Source organism: Protopterus annectens, chromosome 2.part1, assembly GCF_019279795.1.
Source record: "Protopterus annectens isolate FY-2018-M chromosome 2.part1, PAN1.0, whole genome shotgun sequence".
In the NCBI taxonomy this organism is placed as follows: Eukaryota; Metazoa; Chordata; order Ceratodontiformes; family Protopteridae; genus Protopterus; species Protopterus annectens.
In genome coordinates, this window is record NC_056729.1 from 814,105,159 (window position 1) to 814,129,171 (window position 24,013).

The following is a 24,013-nucleotide window of genomic DNA, read 5'->3' on the forward strand; positions in this document are numbered from 1 at the left end:
TAACTTAAATAAGGTTTTTTAAAAAAATGATGCTTAATTTATGTTTATTGGTCTTTGTAAGTGTGTATACCTTTAAAACTTGAGTAGTTTTCCCGCACTTTTTTATTTAAAAGTTTGGCTATTGTGCCTACTTGTTACTTTCTGAGGAAGTTTGTCTGATGATAAATGAAAAGCGCTTTAAAGTTTTTAAGTATCTGTTCTATTTTTAATAGGCACTTTTTGGTGTCAACTGGTGGATTAAACACTTTCGTTCCAAGTCAGAGAGCTGGTCTGTCGTTTTGTGTTACCTATTGCAAGCTGTTGTCTCCATACATCAGAAGCACACTGAAGGACATGTCTAAGTAGATCACTGCAGTGGTAGCGTACCTGCTCATATGTCTGGTTATGCAGGCCAACCTCGTTTAGCCTCCGGACAACATCTTGCCACATTGCAGTATGCGCCTGCTGGTCTTGGCTGGTTCTGGAGAATAGTAGGCTATAGTGCTGAATCATGCAGCTGGTAAGAATCTCATCATCAGCACTACTGTAGCTAGGATTTCTATGGTGTGCCATGATCCCTGGAAGACATAAAGAAAAGATATGTATGAGCAAGTCATATGGCACATTTAACATTATACAGTACAGATATCACTGAACTGCCATGTATAGCAACCCATTAGCTGGCTGAGATTAAACACTTTCACTACCACTTATCAGTGCTCACCCCACAACTGCTTGAAAGTGCCTGGCATGCTCTATATAATAAACCATGCTCTGCACAGCAACAAAATAAAATCTCTATATAAGACTATACAAGAGTACCTGGCACACTTTATGCAACACAATGCACCACCTAGCCACAGCAGATATAGATCAAGCCAATGCATAAAGAAATATGTCATCCATCGCAATGTTTGTAAGGTCCAGTTGCAGTATTACCATTATACCACAAAACTTGTTGATGGCAAACTCGTGGCCAAAATATGTGCACAGTTGTGAATATAGGTGCCATACTGCCGTAGTAAACTATAAATGTTGCTAGATATGCAGTTATATGTTGTAACACACATATGACAGAGGACATGTTACAGGCATACCCACACACACATCAGACATAATTACAAGACACAAAGGTATGGCAACCCAGATAAGCTTTACATGTGTACCATGCAGTACTGTCTGTCAGTACTTACAAAACCTTAAGCTTGAGGAATGTAATCTGTGATGACTACAGGGACCACACAAAACAGTGGTTCCAAGCAATGTGGACATACACCATACTTTGCTGTTTAGGCCCAGCACTTCAAGTAGTACTACAGTACATACAGGATTTGGATTCAACATCAGTACCAATCAATAAGCATACATGTAGTGCTTTAGCCTCCAGTGACACCCCCATTTAACACCAAGGGACAACATCAGACTGTATGCCATAGTGCTTTATCTGCCTAGCAACAGCATACACAGCTTTTGCTGGGATCAAAATAAGGACCCATAATACCATAACAGAAATAGTTTCCCACTAAGCTATCCCACAAATACACATCTTTGACATATTCACCAACACATTGACCATCCCACTCAGTCAACTTTACATAGAATCTATTGCAACAAGTAGATGTGGGTGTGTATGAGTATATATGACTCTCTCTCTCTCTCTCTGTATCTGTATATATATATATATATATATATATATATATATATATATATATATATATATATATATATATATATATATATATATATATATATATATATATATATACACATACATATATACATCCATTGGTGTACATATACATATACATATACATATAGGCACATATACAGTCCACTTTTCATGGTGGGAATATCAATTATACAAAGGATGTGAAGTATACAGTAATGTAATAATATCGCACAGTCTTGTGAGAAATGCTTTGAAAGTGTTCACAGCTCAGGTAGCTTTAGCAGGCCTCACTGGCTGCAACATTGCAAACTGAACAAAACACCCACAGTGTTTAACCACCACATGTCATATACCAGCACTGTATGCTGTCTTGTTTGTCACACACTAAAACCTACATACAAATATGCACATAACAAACTTCACCAACATATATATGTCCACCCTTCAGAAACAGTTGCAATATGTCCTTTGCTCTATGCACATATACAGATGTTAATATATATGACACGTATATATCTCTCCGTATGTGTGTGCCATACACACACAAGGTCCACACTGTTGTAAGTCCCTGGACCTCACAGCTGAACTGTTGGGCCTTGCTGCAACATGAACAGGTGTCACATGTGAACACACAGTAACATTAGAGGGGGTATATATAGCTCCAAATGCTAGATTAGCATACTAGCCTGGTACAGCAGTTGCCAATGCTAAGCTACACTTTAATATGACTATCATGCATGTGTTACTCTGTCACACCCATGTTTATATAAATGTTTGGACTAAACCCCCAAACAGCCATTGACCACACTACTGTACAGAACACAGATAACTTGGATCAGATTTTTGACATTTAATGCTGAGCTACACATTTCACAGTTATGTCCCACTGCCCACAGGTACACGCTGAATTGTCCATGGCAGTAGTTAAGCAGGACATCTGTGCATAGATACATACTGCTGCCACATATGAATGGTTCACATTATGTAGAGTACTCTTCAAAAACATCTACTACATGCCAGTAAATACATATCTGTTACATACCTTTCCTTTGTATGAGTTGGTATTATTTCTTTTTCTTTTTCCTTTTGCTTTTCACTGTCTCTCTCTCTTTCTCTCTCTGTCAGTCTCTGCAATAGAGTGATTGAGTTTGTTGGCAGCAATTACAGACTGCTTTTATAGGTATTTGCACATGTGCATGTGATGGCCTCTGCACCAATTGGTGGCCACCATTTGCTAAATGCATGCAGCCTGCTGTGTGGTAATTGCAGTAATCACTGTCATAGCAACCCAATGTTATATATTGCTAACTCAGGTAGATGTGGCCCTTTCAGCTTTCCAAGATGGGGATCCTGCTTGTTTGCTGTGGACATCGTTGTTTAAGGCAGAAGGTTGGTATAGTTCTTATATCTGAAGCCAGGGGTGTAGCCAGTGATTTAAATGTTGTACCCAGACCTGAATGTTGCTGCTTCCAGTACATACTTGTCAGTGTGGAATTGTACTCACCACATAAAAAGCTAACCCAAGATAGATGGAAGTATGTACTTTCTTTTCTAATTGTACAATTAACTGCCATACAAAAGTAGTTATTCAGATGTATTCCTTTGGCATATGAATTGTTTGTGAACTGCTATACTGTGAATATTAATTTGCTCACTTCTGAACAGTTTGTGCTTTTTAAGTGTTGACATTAACACAGGCTGCTCAAGAAAACTGGGCAAATTTCAGTACTGAGTATGCCTACCTACATCCTTAGTAGACCCTGAACACACAGGTATATTCTACATTTGGGAAGGTTGCAGAAGTGCAGACAGCATTATGTATTATTGTGTGAATTTTATCTTATAGGTTCATAGGTTCATAGGTTGGTACTGGGCTATCTGCCTGAAGGCATATATTAGCCCAGCCACGTTGTGCGGTATTCACTGCCCCTTTAATAGTTCCCTAGACCCTTGTACTAGCAGCTAGTACCTTTGGTCCCTATCTAGTAGTGCTGTTTGTGTGATCCCCGGTGTGAACTTTCTGTTACCCATCCACTCATCAAGGTTCCTCTTGAAGAGTGATAGTGAGGGGCTCTGTCTTATGTAGATCGGGACCCTGTTCCATAGTAAGGGAAGTCTATGCGAAGGGAATCTATCCCTCCAGCATGTTCTATTCATTGTTGTGTTGAGGTTTATATCCCTAGAGCATGTAGCTCGAGTAGATTTGGTTTTGCTAAGATGGAGCATGTTCAACAATTCTCGGTTGGACATGGTTCTGTACGTTAGACAGAGATCGCATCTGAGAAAGCGGTATGCAACAGAGAACAGTCTTAGCTTTTTCAATCGTGCTGCATAGGGCAACTGTTTGAGGCCAGTAATCCTCTTGGTTAGGTACCTTTGTGGTCTCTCCAGCTGCTGGAGATGTCTAGCCAGGTACATTCCAATTGGTGTATTGTACTCACTAATGGATCTGATGAGGGAAGAGTAGAGGGGCACCATTACATCCTTAGATCTTGATGCAAACCCTTTCATGATCAGATGGGTCACATAGAAGGATTTTCTAACCACTTTGGCAACATGGTTATCAAAGGAAAGCTGACTATCTACTTGGGTCCCTAGATCCCTTATTTCTTCTTCATATTTCAGGGGATTATCTCCTATGTTGTAGTTTGCAGGTACTCTGTTTTTTCCAAAGGGGATTACTATGCATTTTTTTGCATTTAGCTTGAGACCATGGCTTTGACACCATGCATCAGTCTCATTTAGGCCCTTCTAAAGGATCTCCATGTCGGCCGGAGACTCTATTATAGCACCCAGTTTGTAGTCGTCCGCAAACTTAGTCAGCCACAGCCCTTCCGTGCTGGACTTAAAGGGTTGATTTGTACCTGTTAGTTTATCAAGGCAAGTGGTCTGTCTGCATAGCTCCCAACTGTGGACCTATCCACATGGTAGTCAGAGGTTAGCCTGTTATTCTTTGTCTGTGCATCACACCAGTCTTTTCAGCACTGGAACAATGGCATTGTTACAGTTGGTTGATGCTAGTACATGGCTACATCCTTTGATATTTCAGCATTGTACTCCTACATAAGGGTATGCTTCCGGAACTCCTTCCTAAGCTCTTTGCACAGTGTGTAACAGCAGAAAAGCTGATATGCCTGTGTGTTTCTTCCTCTGCCAGGCCTCTCAAACACTCAGGTACATATTTGAACAGACTCAGGGAAAAGTAGGGAAAAGTGAGGTACACCTTTAAAATATTAGTGCCATTAAGTTAAGACTTTGAGAGAACCAGAGCATATGGATTAATACACCTTTTCTGAAGTACAAGCAGTGTCTAACTCTTACTTATTGTCATTATTCATTAAGTAAAATTCACCACCTTTCTGGCCAACATCAGTACTTTTCAGAGGGATTCAGAAGGACACAGCTAAAATTTGTTTCAAAATCAGGAACATCCCTGAAAATTAGGCACAATTGGGAGGTATGGCATCTGTCCTAATCAGATATGCCAGTGTTTCTCCTGCTATGATACTGTGTGGGTGTTGTAAAGTGCTGCTGTAACATTATTTCCTGCTAGAATGGCTGCTTCTCTTATCACAGTCATGCAATGCAATTCCACAATAACTGCTGGTAAAGATTCATAGAACAAGTTGCGTGTTATGGCATTCCTATGTTTCCTTTACATTCAGTCACTCTGATGCATGATATATTTATTTCAGCACCAACTTGTTGTATGTCTGCTGTGGCTTAGTGATACTTCATGCTGTGTAGTGTGTACAAGGTCCCAGGTTTGAGACTGACAGAGGTGTTTTTATTTTGCTGCTGAGTAGAACAAGGGCCCTCACATACAGAGTGACTAAGGCATTTTTAAGCAGTTGTAAGTGGGTTTGCGTGGGTTTGCGCAATGCTTAGCAATACTTAGCTAAGTGCACAGAAGAGCACACTCGCACAAACCCACTAACTACTGCTTAAAAGTGCTTACTCCCACTAACCCCCACGCTCGTTTCTTTGAAAGAAAAGAAAATGAGGAGATAGGAAAGTGGTGAAAAGGGGCACAAAGAGGGAAAGACAGTAGGGAAAACAGCTTGGGATGTGCAGGATGGGTGTAGGGAAGGTCCATAGCTGCCCATTTCTTTAACAGCAACAGCTGTGCATATGTAACAAATTTGGAGGGAAATATGAAACCTTCCCCTGAGAGAAGGGTGAGGACAACAAAGTATCTTGTGCTGTCAGTTAAATTACATTTTATGTGTCCAGCAGACATGTGTGCAAAATGTATGTATGGGGCATATTTTTTTGGGAGCAGATTGCCTTTTTTTTTTTTTTTCAGGTGAGAGTGGAATGTGGAGTAGGCGAAGTAGGTATATTCGGGAAGGTAGGTTGGGGAGGTAAACAGACAAGACAAACAAGACACATACAGGGCAGAATATGACACATGTGATGGATGAACACCATTGATGGGGAAGGATGTTTGGAAATCGCAAGCCCATGAGCCCACAGATGGCAACAGTGGAACTGAGATCCCCACCCATGGGCAGTCACCACTGCACCTTCACAGCCCAGAGGGTGGCTGTGCTGGGAGCTGCATAGGAGGGGCAGGCTCACCTGTGAGTTGCGCTACCTGTGCCTCAAGCTGGCATAGAGGATCAGCGATCTCTGTACGCACCACAGCCCGGACCGTTCGGAGGGTGATAGGTGGCCCTCCTCTGCCCACGCTTGCACGGGGGTGACGAGCCCCATTCCCTGCAGTGCTTCCACCCAAAGGTAGCACAGGGCCAATGGCGGAGGAGGTCCCAGGCTGGGCACTGGACCTGCTGGTGCCAGGTGCCACCGCCAGCTGAGGTGGGGCAGGTGGGTCCGCTGGGACCGGCCTTCCCATACGTTCGATGTTTTGGAGGATTTAATGAAAATATGGGTTAGTAACAGTCAACAGCATTCCCAATTAGTTATAACTGCCTGCAGAAGTATTCCCATTAACCCAACACACCAGAGTTCCAACAGTTGAACAGCAAGCATAATACATGCATATATAGAACAACAGTGGACATTACAACAGCATGCAGGTTTAATTTATGGCAACAGCCCACCAATATTGTGGTATTTGAACAGGGCACATGGCATTGAAATAAATGCAGATATTTATAAAACAATAGGACATATGTCCCAACAAATGTTTTGAAATTAGACATACCCATTGAGGTGTGGAATTGCATTTTTTATGCACATACAGTAGGGTGAAAAAAGATAGCTCCATTAACAACTTATATATCCTTCTAGTTTACACTACATTCCTATTAACTGCAGTTATATGTCCTCTACATGTATTATTACATTACCCAATTGTCCTTAAATTGTGTAATGGGTTTTGCTAGATTTGTATATACATGAGCTGTATCTGACATTCAAACTGTCCAGCATGCAGATGCTACTGTTACATATTTTGTGAGTTGCTCAGACACACTACTGATGAGATGGTGCACTGACAGCTCTACTTTCCTATAATTATCTAGATATGTTCTGGTGAAATTATCGGTTATATGTTAACAGCTCCCTACATTTCTGGCAGCACACTGATATTTCTGGGGAACACAATACCAAGCTACTCATGTGCCAGATTAACCTGTACATGCTGGGCATGAACCAACAGTTGAGGACTGTAAATATGCTTAAAAGCTACTGGTACTCCCTTCATCCACTTTATATGGGCCTACCCAAGTGTGGGTTAACAGCGCTTAATACAACAGTACTATTTCTATAATGCAAGAGTACAACAACATATCAAAGAAAATGACACAGACACACTCCAGGAATTATACCTTTATTAAAGACCTAAAACACTTTTCTAGAGGCTCTCTCATTTATTTTATATAACAGTACATGCAGAATAATTATTAAATAATTATTATACCTTTATTTATTGGGTTAAAACACTTTTTTTCAGGCTCTCTCATTTATTTTATATAACAGTACATGCATAATAATTACTAACTTGCCTGGTGGCGCAGCCTTAGCAGCCTATCTGCATAGGCTTGCTGGTTCGCAGCGCGGACACCTGCAGCTGTGAAGTAAATGAAGTGATATTGAGACATACCTATCCATAGTAAAGACTAGAATAGCAATTCTTACATACTTAATTCCATGGCTACTTACTCAGTAGTGGGGCATTTTCCATCCCACAGGCCTCCTGGATCCACTGGTCCAGTTGATCCTCGTTGCGTCTCTTCAGGTATGCGTGGTGGTGTCTGACCTGCTCACCAGTCCGAGGGATGCCTGTGGCACTGGTGAGTTCATGAGCTAGATGGTGTCAGGCTTCCGCTTTGTATTGGTTGCCCTGGTACTGGCCCTGCAGGAGTCTGTCCTCATGATTATGGACAAGGAGCCAAAACATTACTTTTTACTCCTTAATGCCCCAACGTTGCGCTCAAAATCAAGAGCCCCCTCCAGCACCGGCCATGCTGCTTACAGATGGGAGCTACAACCAGTTATGGCAAGTATTCTCGCCTATGGAGCTCAAATATGCCTCATTTCCCACACTTATCTGTGATTGGCCAGTTTTGAAAAAACTCAGCTGAAGGCAGACCTTCCTAGCAATGGGTAAACTTCCACTGGTATGTATGCGCGTGTTGAAAATGCATGGTTGTGAAATGCTGCTATGGCTTAGTGGTTCAATACTGTGATTATGGTGCACAGTATCCCGGGTTCAAGCCCTATCATTGCTTTTTATTTTACTACTGGCCAGACTGGCTAGGAGGTCTGGCTGTGTTTAGCCGAATTTGGTCAACTTTGCCCGACATTGCTTTACGTTGCGCTATGTTGCTCGATGTTGCTCGATGTTGCGCTGGTTGGCGTGATGCGCAGCTATGCGTAAAGCCATTGCGCTAGTTAACGCAGTGCACAGCTGCGAGCAATTACATTTAAATATGCTTAATACTGGTAAACTATGCTTAGCAGTGCTTCATATTGCTTAAGATACATTACTTATGCATCCATCAATATGCATAACCATTTCACCTTTATATATATATATATATATATATATATATATATATATATATATATATATATATATATATATATACATATATAGATATAGATATATATAAAATTCATTCACTACTACATAGGCCATATCAATGCTTTTTACAAATTTTTAAATGATAAATGTCAGGAATTATTTTTATATACAGATTTCCAACAGAAAATAGAAGGGGGAGTGGTGGGACTCAAACCGGGAATGCCTCCTCTTTGGGCGAAGGCTCTGCCACTATGCTATCGTTATTTTACTTAATTTGCATATAAGTTTCTTATTATCCTCTTCGGTGTCTAAACTGCTAACTGCAGCTAAGCAATGGGCAAACACGCGCAAACACATGCAAATATGGGCAGCTATATCGGAAATAATAAAAAAAATTGTTTACATTTTATAATTGTACAGGGATTTAGCATGTGGAGGAGTGTAATGCTGAGTATGTACACATTTCAGCGGACTCGTTCATGTAAGTAGACATTTCCCGAGTGTCAGACTTGCAGGGGTGTGGATTTTTGGACTGCTCGGCAGTCCGACACGCCCCATGCACGCTCCGTGTTAGCCTTAGAGTTGAGGAAGCACGCCCTCATTAATATGCATGGAGCACTGCTGTCTTACTCTTAGACTGGCTCTTCCGTGTAAGACTAATCTAGTCTTACACGGAGGATTAGTGAATCTTGGGGATAGAGTTTTGCTCAGATGTATTGCAGTTTCTGGAAGTCATAAAACAATTTCAAACCTCTGCCCTTCCAGAATTTTAATTAATTCACCCCAGAGACAATAGCAGAAAGCTGCCTAGTACAGACTTTCTATCTCTGGCTGCATTGAGAACTGTAATATGCAATATGTATGGCTTAGGCCTGGTGATTTAATTTCAAACAATTTTCAAAGTTAGGTGGATTGAGATTAACTTCTTCCCTTCCTGTATCCTTTGTAAAAACATATACATTTAAACAGTTACAATAATACATGTATGTTTCTTTTTCTGTCCAGTAGGGCTGCCCAGCAGGGCACATTGTTGGTACATTTTTAACCCAAACAGCTTTATAAATACTTTTTTCAATACAACCATCTGTACAAACCAGTTTGATGTACAAATGACATATAATTCTTCACACAATTCTAGCTAGCTGTGCTGACATATTTTACACATCCACTGCACTACTTCTCCTGGCATAGCTGGCAATACTTCACATCATCACATATGTATTTGACAGTACTTTTTTCAGTTTGTGATGCTCCAAAACTTGTTAATGGAAAATAATGCAGCTCCATGATAGTCAGAGTTGATGTTTTCCTTGCAGTAAAGCAATGATTTATTTTCAGAGTTCTGGAAATGGTAAAACAAACAGTTACTCATTGATTTCTGTTTTTCCCTTTTCTTTATCAGTTCCTGCTGTTATCCGGCTAGTAGGAGGAGCTGGTTCATATGAAGGCAGAGTTGAAGTATTTCACAATGGCAAGTGGGGGACAGTCTGTGATGACCATTGGGACTTACTGGATGGAATGGTGGTTTGCAAAATGTTGGGATTTAAAGGAACTCGCAGAGTCCTCACAAGTGGTCCAGTATTTGGAACAGGTAAGGATTTTATAAAAACATGCATTTTTTATTTCTTACAATATTTGAAAATCAGCATGGACCTAACTGTGGATAAAATGAAATCCATGCGCTGATACTATAGACATATAATGAACACCATGGCTGTGTGTGTTTTTTTTTTTTTGTTCTTGAGAGCATGCTGTAATTAACTGTATTCACTAATTCTGGCATTACACTCAGCTTCTTAGATCTATACATACCATGGGATAGACCTGATGCCAAAGAAAAATGAATTACATTGCTATTTCAGTAATGTAGGTTGTCTTCCATACCAATAGAAATTTTATTATTTATTTATTTGTCTTTTGCTAACTGGGTTAGTCCAAATGAGCTAAAAAAGCCCATTTGCAGTGGAGACCCGAGGAGAAAAGCTCCAAATATGCCAACAATTACATGAATTTAAAACTGCACAAATTAAATTTAACAATTGCACAAACTCAAGGTTGTAAAAATAAAAGTGACATTTCCATAAAACATCAATACAAGATACACTGGTAAATTATAAAGAACAGACAGAGGCTTGAGTAAGATACAGACGTTGAAATAGCTTTGTAAGCGTAAAGCAAAAGCATTACATTGTATTATAGAAAACAAGCATAATAGGCAACATGGCACAAAAGAGGTTGCTATTTACAAAAGGTCTTTGTACAATAAAGCTACTGATAGCTTTTCATTGGTCTACTAGAGTTTATTATATTTATAAAGCTCAGACATATACATTTTAGGGTAATGTGTGGTGCAGGGGTGGGTGATTAGGTTGAGTCCTGGCATAGACAGGAGCTAGTGATTGCAAGGAAGTTTTTCAGCTCTTTTTTGAACCTGTTTGTGTGTTTGATATGACACATTTTTAAAGGGAGTCCATTCCAGACCTGGGCCACTGTGCTTTTGTAAAGTAGTTTGCTTATGTTTTTATTAAGTATGCAAATGTTGAGAAGGAGTTGATCGGAGTTGCAGACAGTATGAGTAGGAGTATAGAGGGATATTAGAGAGGAGGGGTAGGACAAGCTAAAGTTTTATTGATTAAGGAGTGTGTAATTTGAAGCTGGGATAGTGGCAGTAATTGGGGGAATTCAGACCATTGTAGTTGTTTTATAGCAAAGTAGGGGTGAAAATTGTATGATTAGGGCCTGGCAAATCAAGGTATTTTGTTGTATGTTTGTTCAAGTTTGGTATTTAAGGTGGATTGTAGATGTGCACATATTGGGGTGGCATAGAGAAGGCATGGAAGAGGGAATGCCTATGCTAGAGAAGGTTTGGAGTTGGAAGACATGATTTTTTTGTTTCTATAGAGTAGTCCCATTTTTTGGTGTGTCTTTTTAATATACTCTTGAATATGGAGCTCAGATTTGAATCGGTCTTCAATTATGATACCCAAGATCTTAATGTGTGATTCAGGTATGATAATAGTGTTATCAAGAGATGAGGTGGTGAAGGTGGTTTTATGATTGGAAAGAGATTTAGAAATGAAGAAAAGGATTTTTTTAGAGTTTAGGATGAGTTGGCTATCAGTTACCCATTTCTCAAAGGTGAGAAATGAGTTTTGAGTAATAAAATGAAGGTGAGTGATGTCAGAGAAGGAGATAAGATATCTGGGACGAGGAGCTGCAGGATGTGTGGAGGTTATTAGGAAATATGGTGAAAAGAAGAGGCCCAAGAATAGAGCCTTGGGAGATGTCCATTTGGATAGGTAAGAAAGGGGAGCAGGAGGTTTGCCATCTGACTGTCTGCAACCTATTTGTTAGGTAGCTGATGAACCAGAGAATAGTGGAGGAGGAGAGGTTGTAATCAGACAGTTTAGTTAGTAGCTTAGAGTGTAATATAGTATCAAAAGCTTTTGAGAGGTCTGGAAAAAAGCAGGAAATCAGTTGTTTTTTTGTCTCTAGACTCTGCGACAGTGTGTGAGTGAAGGATAGAAGGGTAGTGGTAGTACAGTGATTTGGCCTAAAGCCATGCTGAGTGGGGATCAGACATTTTTCCTGAATTAGGTATTTGAGGAGTTGCTTGTGTATGCATTTTTCTAGGATTTTCAAGAAATGGGAAAGAATAGCTATGGGTCTGAAATTAGATGGTGCAGTGGAGTTTCCTCCTTTGTGAAGAGGTGTGGTTTAGAAAGATTTCCAGATGTCAGGGACAGTAGATTCTTGGACTGATCTGTTTACAAGTGTTGAAATGGGGAAGTCTATAGAGTCAGTTGTGAGTTTAAGGAAGAGTGGAGGTTATTGGTAGAGGGGGAGTGTGGTTTTAGTTTAAGCAGAAGAGATTTTATGGAAGCAGTGGGGACTGGTTCAAGATAAAAGGGGGTGGTATTGGTAGCAGTGGAGGAGGTGGGGCAGGATTGTTATTTTGGTCAGTATGGGTTTGTTTGTGGATAGATTCAATGAAGTAAGAGTCAGTGTGGCAATTTCTTAAGGAGTGTTATTTGGGTAGGGGTAGTATTTTATTAAGTGTGTGCTAGATTTTTTGGGGGGTTAGAGTGGTGGGTGGATTGGACCTGACAGTAGAATTTGAATGTATCCTTGTTGATTTGTTTTTTGGTGAGGTTTCTAAGTTCTTTGTATTTTTGGAGTAGCATGGTGGATTTAGATTTTAGCCATTGATTCCAAATGATATCTCTTTTTTGCATAAGGGAGTGAGTGTCTTTTGTAAACCAGGAGGCATGGTTAGCTTTTATACTATTTTTTCTTAGTGGGACAAGGGAGTTAAGTATACCAAGGAATGTATGGTTTAAATCAAGTACTGCATCACTGAGTGGACAGTGTTTGAGGTAGGACCAGTTAACTAATGAAAGTCGATTGTTAAAGGTATCTGCATCAAAGGCGGAAATGTTGTGCAAGTCTCTGTAAAGGTGGGTCCTGGGAATGTGAGGAGAGTGTCTTTGCACATAAATAGGGAGGTTGTCACTCAGGGAATCAGGTAGATTGCCAGGGTTATGGTAGAGGTTTGAAATGGAAATACGAATCGAATCAATGATGGAGCTGTTATTGTTTTTGTTTAAGTGAGTGGGTATTGTAATCAGTTGATGGAAGTCATGAAGGTCAGTGCTTAGATTTGGAGAGTTGGTTGATAGTTTTGTCCAGTCAATGTTGACATCACCAAGCACAATTGGCTCACTGGGTATATGGAGTGACATCCATGACAGGATAGATTCTAAAATGGGGCTGTTATTTTCAAGTGGAATATTGATGGCCATAGCAAATTTCTTTTGGGGGTTTAATTGACAATTAAGAATAAGTAGCTCAGCTGGGTGGAAGTCTGGGAGAGGTATAGGTGGGGAGATAAGTTGAGTTGCTCAGAATACAGGATTGCCACCCTTCCTCTTTTTTTGGAGATTCTGTCTTGACAGTAGATATAGCTGGGAGGTAAGATTTCATTGTTGGAAATGTGAGGTTTCAGCCATGTTTTGGATAGGGTTAAGATATGTGGAGAGTAGTGGTCTACCCAAGAGTGCAGATCAGTGACTGTATTAAGTAGACTTTGTATATTTATTGAGTAGATGGAAAGATGTTTGGTAGTGGGAGAGGAGGGGGAAAGTTGGTGAAAGGTAGGTGAAGGGATGGAGGAGTGCTGAGAAGAGGAATAGGATTGGGATGGATGTCTAGAAGAGTTTTTGTTAATTGAGTTAGTTTAGTATGTTAGAAGTAGGAAGTAGAGGATTTGTACATGAGTTTTGGGAGGTAGGGGTGTGAGTAGATATTTTGATTTTATGCAGTTCTATGTAGGAGATATGATACAATGATGGAAAGATTAAGAAGGAGGAGGGTCTTTATGGGTTGTTGGATGTGTGAATACAGGAGATGGATGTTGGTAATTGAGTTTAATGTGATAGGGGGTTAAGAATGTAAGATAGAAGAGAAGGGGGGTTGTAAAGTAGAGATGGAGCATGACGTGAGAGGATGATAATGTAAGAGAAGAGTAGCTGTAGTGAGGTGTGTTTTGTTATGTAAATGAGTGAATATATTTAGGAAGCTTTCAGTTAGAAAACATGAAGAAAGGAGTGCGGAGGAAGGAAAGTGAAAGAGAAAATATTAGGCTGGGATAAGCATTATAAGGTAATGGGGGTGTTATGTGGTGTGCATTGGATTGTGATAGGTTAGAGAGGGGGTCAAAAATGAGTGGGTATATGTTTATTGGTTAATTGGGTATAGTGGGTGAGACTGTGACAGATTGGATAAAATATAAATCTAGGGTATCTGGGGTGGGTGGGAATGAGAGTAAGGTAGGGGAGTGGAGTGAGGCTGAGCATAACAAAGATGAACAGAGCAGGAAGAAAGCAGCCAATAAGAGCATTTCAGAAGCAATCACTAAGCCAGAGTAGGGGAAATTAGGTCAGTTTATTAGTTTAGCACAATAATTCCTGTGAATTGTATATTTCTTTATATACTTTACATTTTCATGATCTAGTATGACAAACTTTGGTCTACCAGGCAGGTTAGATTTTAGCCAGAGCCAAGAATCAGAGACATGTCTAGGTAGTTAAGTGTTGGCCAGGGGGAGAAGGGGGAACTAAGATGGTAGAGGTCTCAGTAGTGTGCACGCCAGTGTCAGGGAATAAATAAAAAGATAAAGTGATGCATATAATGAAAATTAAAAGACTTATGGTCGTACACTTCAGGTTCTCAGGGTGCTTTGCTCAATGTTCTTTTAAAGTTGATGCTACCTTTGGAGAGGTCCAAGCAATAGGCAGGTTAGTTTATAAGCAGAGATGGTCTTCATGCAGTGTATAAATGGACCATAATAAAGATAAGAGGAGGAACAATTAAGCATTTGAAATAGACAGGATAGAAAAGAGACTGCAAGCAGGAAAAGCAGCAACAATATGCACAAATAGTTACAAAATAATAGAGTATAATTTACATATGAAAACTGTTTCATATAGATATATATATATATATATATATATATATATATATATATATATATATATATATATATATGTATATATGTATAGCTATGTATATATATATATATATATATATACATATATATATATATATATATATATATATATATATATATATATATATATATATATATATATATATATACACATATTGTAAGATGTCAGCAAATAATACTGCCTTATATTAGAAAGGATGCGGTTCCAGCACAACAGACAAAAATGTATTGATGTATTATCTGTTATGTATGATGTATTTATTTATTTTGCATTTACTCTGACATACCATCCTTATTTCATTCCAATCCAGTTGCCTTTTCTTTGTTCAGCCTTTCCAACCATGGTTGTACTCGTCATCATCTTCTTTCGGCTGTTCTCATTAAGGGTCACCACAGTGAATCATCATTTTACATTTCTTCCTATCCTCTGCATCCTGCTCTGTCACACCAACCACCTGCATGTCCTCTCTCACTACATCCATAAACCTTATCTTAGGCCTTCCTCTTTTCCTGTTACCTGGTAGCTTCATCCTTAGCATCTTTTTCCCAATATACTCAGCATCCCTGCTCAGCATATGTCCAAACCAACATAATCTTGCCTCTCTGGCTTTGTCTCCAAACCTTCCAACCTGGGCTGACCCTCTAATATACTTATTCCTAATCCTGTCCACCCTCGTCACACCCAGTGCAAATCTTAACATTTTTAACTCTGCCACATCCAGCTCAAACTCCTGCCTTTTTGTCAATACCACTGTCTCCAACCCATATAACATAGCTGGTCTCACTACCCTCTTGTAGACCTTCCCTTTCACTGTTACTGGTACTCGTCTGTCACAAATCACTCCTGACACTCTTCACCACTCACTCCATCCTGACTGTACTCGCTTCTTCACCTCTCTTCCACACTCACTGTTAATCTGAACTATTGATCCCAAATATTTAAACTCATCCACCTTCGCCACCTCTACTCCTTGCATCCTCACTATTCCTCTATCCTCCCTATCATTCACACACATATATTCTGTCTTATTCCTGCTGACCTTCATTCCTCTTCTCTCTAGAGCATCTCTCCAGGGTCTCCTCCACCTGTTCCCTACTCTCACTACAAATCACAATGTCATCTGCAAACATCATAGTCCACGGGGACTCCTGTCTGATCTTGTCTGTCAACCTGTCCATCACCATTGCAAATAAGAAAGGGCTCAGAGCTGATCCTTGATGTAACCCCACCTCCACCTTAAACGCATCCGTCACTCCCACCACAGACCTCACCGCTGTCACACTACCCTCGTACATATCCTGTACCACTCTTACATACTTCTCTGACACTCCTGACTTCCTCATACAATACCACAACTCCTCTCTAGGCACCCTGTCATATGCTTTCTCTAAGTCTACAAAAACACAATGCAACTCCTTTTGACCTTCTCTGTACTTCTCCATCAACACACTCAGAGCAAACATCGCATCTGTAGTGCTCTTTCCCAGCATGAAACCATACTGCTGATCACTAATCATCATGTCCCTTCTAAACCTAGTTTCCACTACTCTTTCCCATAACTTCATGCTGTGACTGATCAGTTTAATCCCTCTGTAGTTACTACAGCTCTGCACATCACCCTTATTCTTAAAAATTGGTACCAAAACACTTTTCCTCCATTCCTCAGGCATCCTCTCACTTTCCAAGATTTCGTTAAACAATCTGGTTAAAAACCCCACTGCCATTTCACCTAAACACCTCCATGCTTCCACAGTTATGTCATCTGGACCAACAGCCTTTCCATTCTTCATCCTCTTCATAGCTATCCTTACTTCCTCCTTGCTAATCCATTGTACTTCGTGATTCACTATCCCCACATCATTCAACCTTCTCTCCCTCTCATTTTCTTCATTCATCAACCCCTCAAAGTACTCCTTCCATCTGCTCAACAGACTGTCCTCGCTTGTGAGTATGTTTCCCTCATTATCCTTTATCACCCTGACCTGCTGGACATCTTTCCTAGCTTGGTCCCTCTGTCTAGCTAATTGGTACAGGTCCTTTTCTCCCTCCTTACTATCTAACCTTTCATACAACTCTTCATATGCCTTATCCTTAGCCTTCGCCACCTCTCTCTTTGCCATATACTTTTTGAATGTATTCCACTCCCACCTGTCTATATTGGCACTTATTTCTCTACCCATACTTCTTTTCATTATTTATATATTGCAACAAAAACTATTCTCTTCTCCCCACCTTTTATACCTTATTGTTGCCCTTGTGTGTTTTCCTCTGACAGCTCTACTCCCATTTCTTAATTTTCACTTTCCCATTTCATTAATGATTTGGATCGACACATTGCTGAACTGAGTCCCAGCCGACTCTACGGAGTGGCACCTACTGTAATCCTAATGCTGCCTCTTCACCTAATGCCAGAGCTCTACTTTACTATGCAGGACCTCCCTCAGTATGTTGGCAGTATACTGGCTGGAATGCATATCTGATTAGCTCTGCACTGTGTTGCCCTGCATGATTCATGAATCCCAACTAGGCACTTTACTGTGTGCAATGGAATAGTAACATGATTCTTTTTGACTTAACAACAATAATTGTGTGTGTGTGTGTGTGTGTGTGTGTGTGTGTGTGTGTGTGTGTGTGTGCGTAATAAAGCAGTATGCATTAATATCTTGTCTGTTCTGCCTCATATCAGTATGTGGGTCATTTTTATATTACTCTGCATTTTTATTGTAACACTTAAATAAAAATAAACATCAGCCCCTCTCTCTCTCTCTCTCTCTCTCTCTTTCTATTACTGCTATTAATGTGAAGCTTTTTAAACCATAGTACATGTGCATTTTGATCCTTAAATCAAGTAAATCAGATACTGATATCCAAAAAGGACTGCCAAATGACTTCAACATGTTGAACTGTCATGAAGTTTGAAACTGTATAGAAGTCAAGGAGTATGTGAACAATTAAATGTTAACATCTCACAAATATAAGTCCTGAAATATTATAGTCACTGATTTGATCCCCCGTCACCTTTAAATGCATGAGTCATACACTAAAACAGTTTAACTTATTACAAATGCAATAGCTTACTCTGCTTTGAACCAAAGATTGTATGAGGTAATAGCATTCTGATCCAAAAGCATGGAATGTATACTTCCTCTAACAGTATAGGCATAAAATCAATTGTTGTCATACTATCCTCGTTTATTGCCATTTCATATCATCAGAAGTACTCCAGCCTCTCCCTTAAAAATGAGACTGAATGCTTGCTACTATAAGAAACTTGCCCTTCCCATCTGTAAAATCCTGTTATTCTAACCAGTGGGCTGTCAGTAAACTCCTAATGTTCTGCTCTTCTCTCTTAAAATCCATGTTTGCTACACTAAGCAGAATGTACTATTTTATTGGTCTGACACCACTTTTTCTCCATCCTTATTAAAGAGAATCTGCTTGCCCCTTACTGCTTTTCTGCATGTATGTCTCAACAACAAACTGTTACACGTAGAGTGCTGTGCCCCACTAGTCAACAGTCTGTCAGAAAAATTCTACCATGATCACCTGACTCTTAGAGCCAAGGTTCACTGTCAATGAAAGACTATTTTGGACTTTGGTAAATGGAAAGTATTTCAATAAAAGCATCCCTTACAGTGGGATATAATCCGTCAGAAAATCAGGAGTGAATGCAGTTAGGTATGTATCAAACCTGTCCATTACCCCACAATGTATTAAAATGCTTTAGGAATGTGGATGAATAATTGGTCAGTGCTAAACTTATCTGATCTCAGTATAAGATAACTCAATAACATTTTGTATTAATTTCATTTTTTCATGAAAATGCCATCACAGCTCTGAATATGCTTTGCTATCCTAATTTTTCAGATGGACTTATGCCTTTTTGATATAGTTATCTCTCTAAACAAGCTGTTTTTCTGGCATTGTTTCTTTTGTACAGTGTTTATTTTTACTTACAGGTAAGTGAAATGGTCACCTTGGTCCATCTTCAACCATATGAGGTCACAAAGGAAAGGGTTAATGAAATACGTATATGGGTAATTTAGTGCAGGTAATGTGCATAGGTTAGTAGGTGTTAGACTAATGATCACAAGGGCCTTTTAAGCCTAGCAATGCATCGCCAATCTCTGACAAGTTCTAGTTTTTAACAGAATGGGATGAAAGAGAGACCCTGTAAAAAAGTCACTCAAACCCAGGAAGAATATGCAAAGTAAAACTCCTCAAGATAGTGAATAAAGATCAAGATAAAACCAAAGCTGCAGTGTTGTAAGGCAGAGGTCATACACAGCCCCTGTTATGTCTACTGCTGTAGTGGTTTTGGCCTAGTGTGTGGAAGAAAAGGTCCCTTACACTATCTCATCTCCTGCATTAAAAAACAATAAGGAAACAAAGTATCAATACACCTGGTATGGGTAGTCAAAAGCATTATCTACTAGTAGAAAAGGTATTTACAAAGATAGTGCATGTACAGTCAACAATTAATACAAAATTAAGAAAAACAAGTTATCAAGGTAAAACAATGGTACATATTAGTCAAAGGAAACCTGAAGTCAGAGATGAGAAATTAGTTAGCACTGACCCTTAAGATAAACCTTTCATTTTTTTACTGGACTACAAGGTAAACAATTTGCATTTAACACTTTAAAGAATGTATAAGAAAACAAAAATAAGAAGTGTAGTGAAATAAAATCCATGGACACAGTCAGCAAAGGGAAAATGAAAAAAAATAAATGTAAACTTATTTTTCCAGCATTTGAGGTAAAAGTGACAATTATAATTGGAGGGGTTCTGTTCAGTTTTGAATAGCAGTGTGGTTTCCATTCAGTAGGGATTAAAATAGGAGAAAACTAAAAGAGCGTCTTTGAATATTCAAGTTTTATAGTACATTTCAAGAAAATGCACTCACAAAAACGTTCGCTCACTGTGTGTCGCTTAAACGGGTTTCACTTAAGTGAGTTTTTGTTGGGAGTAATATAGACCCACATAATACATGTTCTTTGAAAACATTTCACAGATGGAAATCATAATCAGATGGTATCATTTCTAAGTATGCTGTCATAGATAATGTCCCCTTAATATTCAGTTTAAAAGAATCTCCTTCAGATATATACAAACTTTATACTTCACAATATATTAATTAAAAATGATGGACAGTTAACTGTTAGCTGTGATTTTCTGGTTAAGCACACTTTTAGGGACTGCCATGTAACTCTGTATACTTATACTGACTAAGGAAAACAGGCCATTTAAGAATATATGGGACTATTTTTATACAGAAAAAAGTATGCAGGCTATTACCAGATGTGCATTTTCCCACTGATGCTCTGTTTAATTCTTTAGAAACAGAAAAGGGAGAAAAAAAGTATTTTCTCTATTTAACATGAGCTAGGATGTGGATTTGAATATAATGAGTCATTCTGAGTACACCAAGTGATTTTCACAGGTCATTAACATCAGCTGTGGGGTAATCTAGGTTTAAATGAGTTTTATTAATTTTTTCTATCTGTACTTTTGCTGATTTTTGTAACATACAAGGCAGATGTGCAATTATATTGCTTTAAATATAGACATGATGGTACCTGTCAAGACACAGTGCTATGAAGTTTCTTGCAGGTGTTATTCTAGACATATTTCCAAGTGCAGACCCAGCAGTAAAAATCACTGCCATAATAGGTTGCCAATATATCAGACTATATAATCTACATCACAAAAATTGTTAATCTGCTGAGTTCAAATAATGGGAATACAAGTGATCATCTCACAAGTGAAGATAACTTCTGAAGGTGCACCGCCATTGTCATTGTTAAGACACTTGTTCTTCCAAAGCTCCATTTTTACAATTTTGAGGAACTCTGAAGTCATTATTAGCCTATCGGTAGAAAAAATTAAGCTAGATGCAGTGGTGACTACTTGGGAGCAGTCTCATACCCTTGGTCATGATCTAATCACTGCCCCTTCACACACAATTTTTATATGATGTTTTTTCCCATACCAGCTACAATAAAGAAATGACCATGTAAACTATATATATATATATATATATATATATATATATATATATATATATATATATATAGAGAGAGAGAGAGAGGTTTAAGTCAAAAGGTAAAAATCACACATTTGGTAGAAACATTTGAGTGTAAAAAAGAAAGAATGCAGAAATGAGTGAGTGCTCATTTCAGTGAATCACATATGGTTGAATTCAGTTTTATATAGTATAGATAAGTAGGAGTGTGCAGGTAAATTAGTGTTTGAATGAAAAAGTGGGGATTGTAAAGAAGTGCAAGACTTGCAGGTTATGGTTACAGTAATGGTTAAGTAAGGGACAGAGTCAGAGTTGTGCATGTTTTGTGTTGTCTGTATTCTTGCCTTTTGTCTTGTATCTTGGTAGTGTAATGTTAAGGAAAGGACTTTTTGTAACTACCTACCACCTTAATTTTATGTACAAACCCTAACCATAAGCATATCCTACCCCTACGAGTTATATTGCATTGCTAAAACCCTTTCCCTAATAGTATCACTGCCAACATAACACCCTGTCTCGGTTTTATAGCCAGGGTTTACTGATATAGGGCTTTTGTTAGTGAGACAGTAGTATTCATTGTTTTGTGATTCTTTCTTTTTTGTTCTACCATTTGTTATTCTTTCTTTTGAGTTTTCCACCTCCCATGATACGCACACACACACACACACACACACACACACACACACACACACACACACACACACATGCAGGTGTACATATATATATATATATATATATATATATATATATATTTATATATATATATATATATATATTTATATATATATATATTTATATACACTCTCAACTTCATTCCTTATGTAACTATTCATTTCAGTATTGATTACAAACAGACAACTTTGGTAGAACAGAAAGTAGAGATTGCTGCACTTTACTCCCAGTGAGTAAAACAAGTAGTAACAATTCTGCTATATCATGTTTAGTATAAGACATCTAATTATATAACTAAATGAGGAATCAGCCTTTCAGTAAAGCATCACTGGCCCAAAGAATGATGTCTTTATGACGCTGCCTATAGTTGAAACCATGAAAGGCTCTAAGAGGAATTGGTATTCAGAGGCAAATGAGATATGTATACACACTTCTCTTCTTTAACCCTTATAGATATAGAGTAATTCAGAAGTCTAAATATGAATATGCTTTTTCCATGTACTCTGTTTATATTGATACAGCAGAAACTAGTAAGCATATTGTTGTATTGCTTTATGACCTCTGTATATATTTATGCCTGCATGTACTGTTATGTGCTGGACAGAGGTGCTCAGTATATCTGATCTTGCTGATATTTTTTTCTTATTCTAGCAAACCTGGAATTGTAAACACAGATATTATCATATGTTATATTGATGAGATATATCATATGCCCTAAGTACAATAATAAATAATGTTTTTTTTTTTCTGTTTTTTGAACACACGACTCCATTTAGTCTTTAACCTATTAGAAACTTAGGCAACAAACCTGTAAACTGACTGCTCATTAACTGTCCTTGTCCTTTCCTGAATTAAAAGTGTTGGATCTCTGTTTTACATGTTTAATAAAGCAGTAAGATTCAGGGTAAAAGACAGAATGGACTTAAAACTATGTTTTGTTTTAGGCACTGGGGATATCTTGATGGATGACGTGGCTTGTACTGGCAGAGAGACTTCCATCTTTGATTGCATTTTCAAGGGATGGGGAACAACTAATTGCAACCATTCAGAAGATGCAGCAGTAATGTGTGCAACATGATAAGGAATAAACTGTTTGAATATTTGTACAGGCAATTCATTACAAAAAGGATTTACTTTCATAACAAATGTAGAGCTATACAAGAAAATGGAAAAATCAGTCCTAACTGTGATTAGCTGAGAGATATTGATATTTAGTGCTTTACATCACTCTGTTTGCAGTCATGTTTAAGTTTTTTTACTAGTATCTTTACAGAAGATTTGTACTTGTTCAATACCTGATTCTGAAATGTGTGTTAAATTATTTTAATTTACACTACACATTACAGAAATGCACATGTCAACAACATATCAGCTTGCCTTATTTTTCACATTGAATTATGTATGAAAATCATTTAAAATATATGTTTAATATGGTTGTTAGATACCTGAAGCAGAGAATGCGTACATTGGTGAATTTAATGTACAATAAGATTGGATATACGGACATAAAGTAAAAAATTAAAAGACTTTTGTAAAATAGGAATTTATTAGCCATTATTATGCAAGCATAATCGTGTAATGAATTCAAAGCCATGCAGTACTGCCAAGGCATTAATTACATTTATTTTTTTCCTCATAATTTTGACTGTAGCTATTAACTCACAATGCAAATAAACTAACAACTGTGACTGTACTGGCTTTGCTTTCTACATTTTCATTGTAGATTAATAGCATTGCAGATTCATAGGTTCATAGGTTGGTACTAAGCTATCAGCCCTAGGGACTATACAAGCCCAGCCATAACAATTTGCCTGTAGTAATAATTTATTTTTTTTCTAGCATTTTTTGATCCTTTGGTTTTCATTTATTTGTTCTCGAAGGACCCACATAATGCAATCTGTGACCTTGTTGGAGTATAAATCACCCATAACACTCAGTTGGCACAAGAAGGACAAACTTAATTTGAACGTACACAAGACTTCACTCATACATGCACACCATACTCACCTTTGTATAATTTAAATGATCACCAGTTTACCTAAAGGAGTTTTTCATGAGTTTCAGGTAAACTGGAGTATCTGGTACAACCCATACAGATAGAGGGAACATGAGGAGACTCTACACAGAAATCATCCTAATATACAAAAGCAAAGAATTTTTGTGTTTTC

At 38.4% G+C, this 24,013-nt stretch overlaps 1 protein-coding gene across 1 annotated transcript in view; it reads left to right on the top strand.

The window, feature by feature from the left end:
* The window catches only part of MSR1 (macrophage scavenger receptor 1), a 522,563-nt gene extending 499,025 nt beyond the window's left edge, over nucleotides 1-23,538 (top strand). The window contains exons 8-9 of the mRNA XM_044062502.1: nucleotides 10,042-10,230; nucleotides 22,790-23,538. Coding sequence (XP_043918437.1) covers nucleotides 10,042-10,230; nucleotides 22,790-22,923 — 323 coding nt within the window. The 3' untranslated portion in view covers nucleotides 22,924-23,538. The remainder of the gene's footprint in view (nucleotides 1-10,041; nucleotides 10,231-22,789) is intronic.
* Nucleotides 23,539-24,013: the final 475 nt, after the last annotated feature.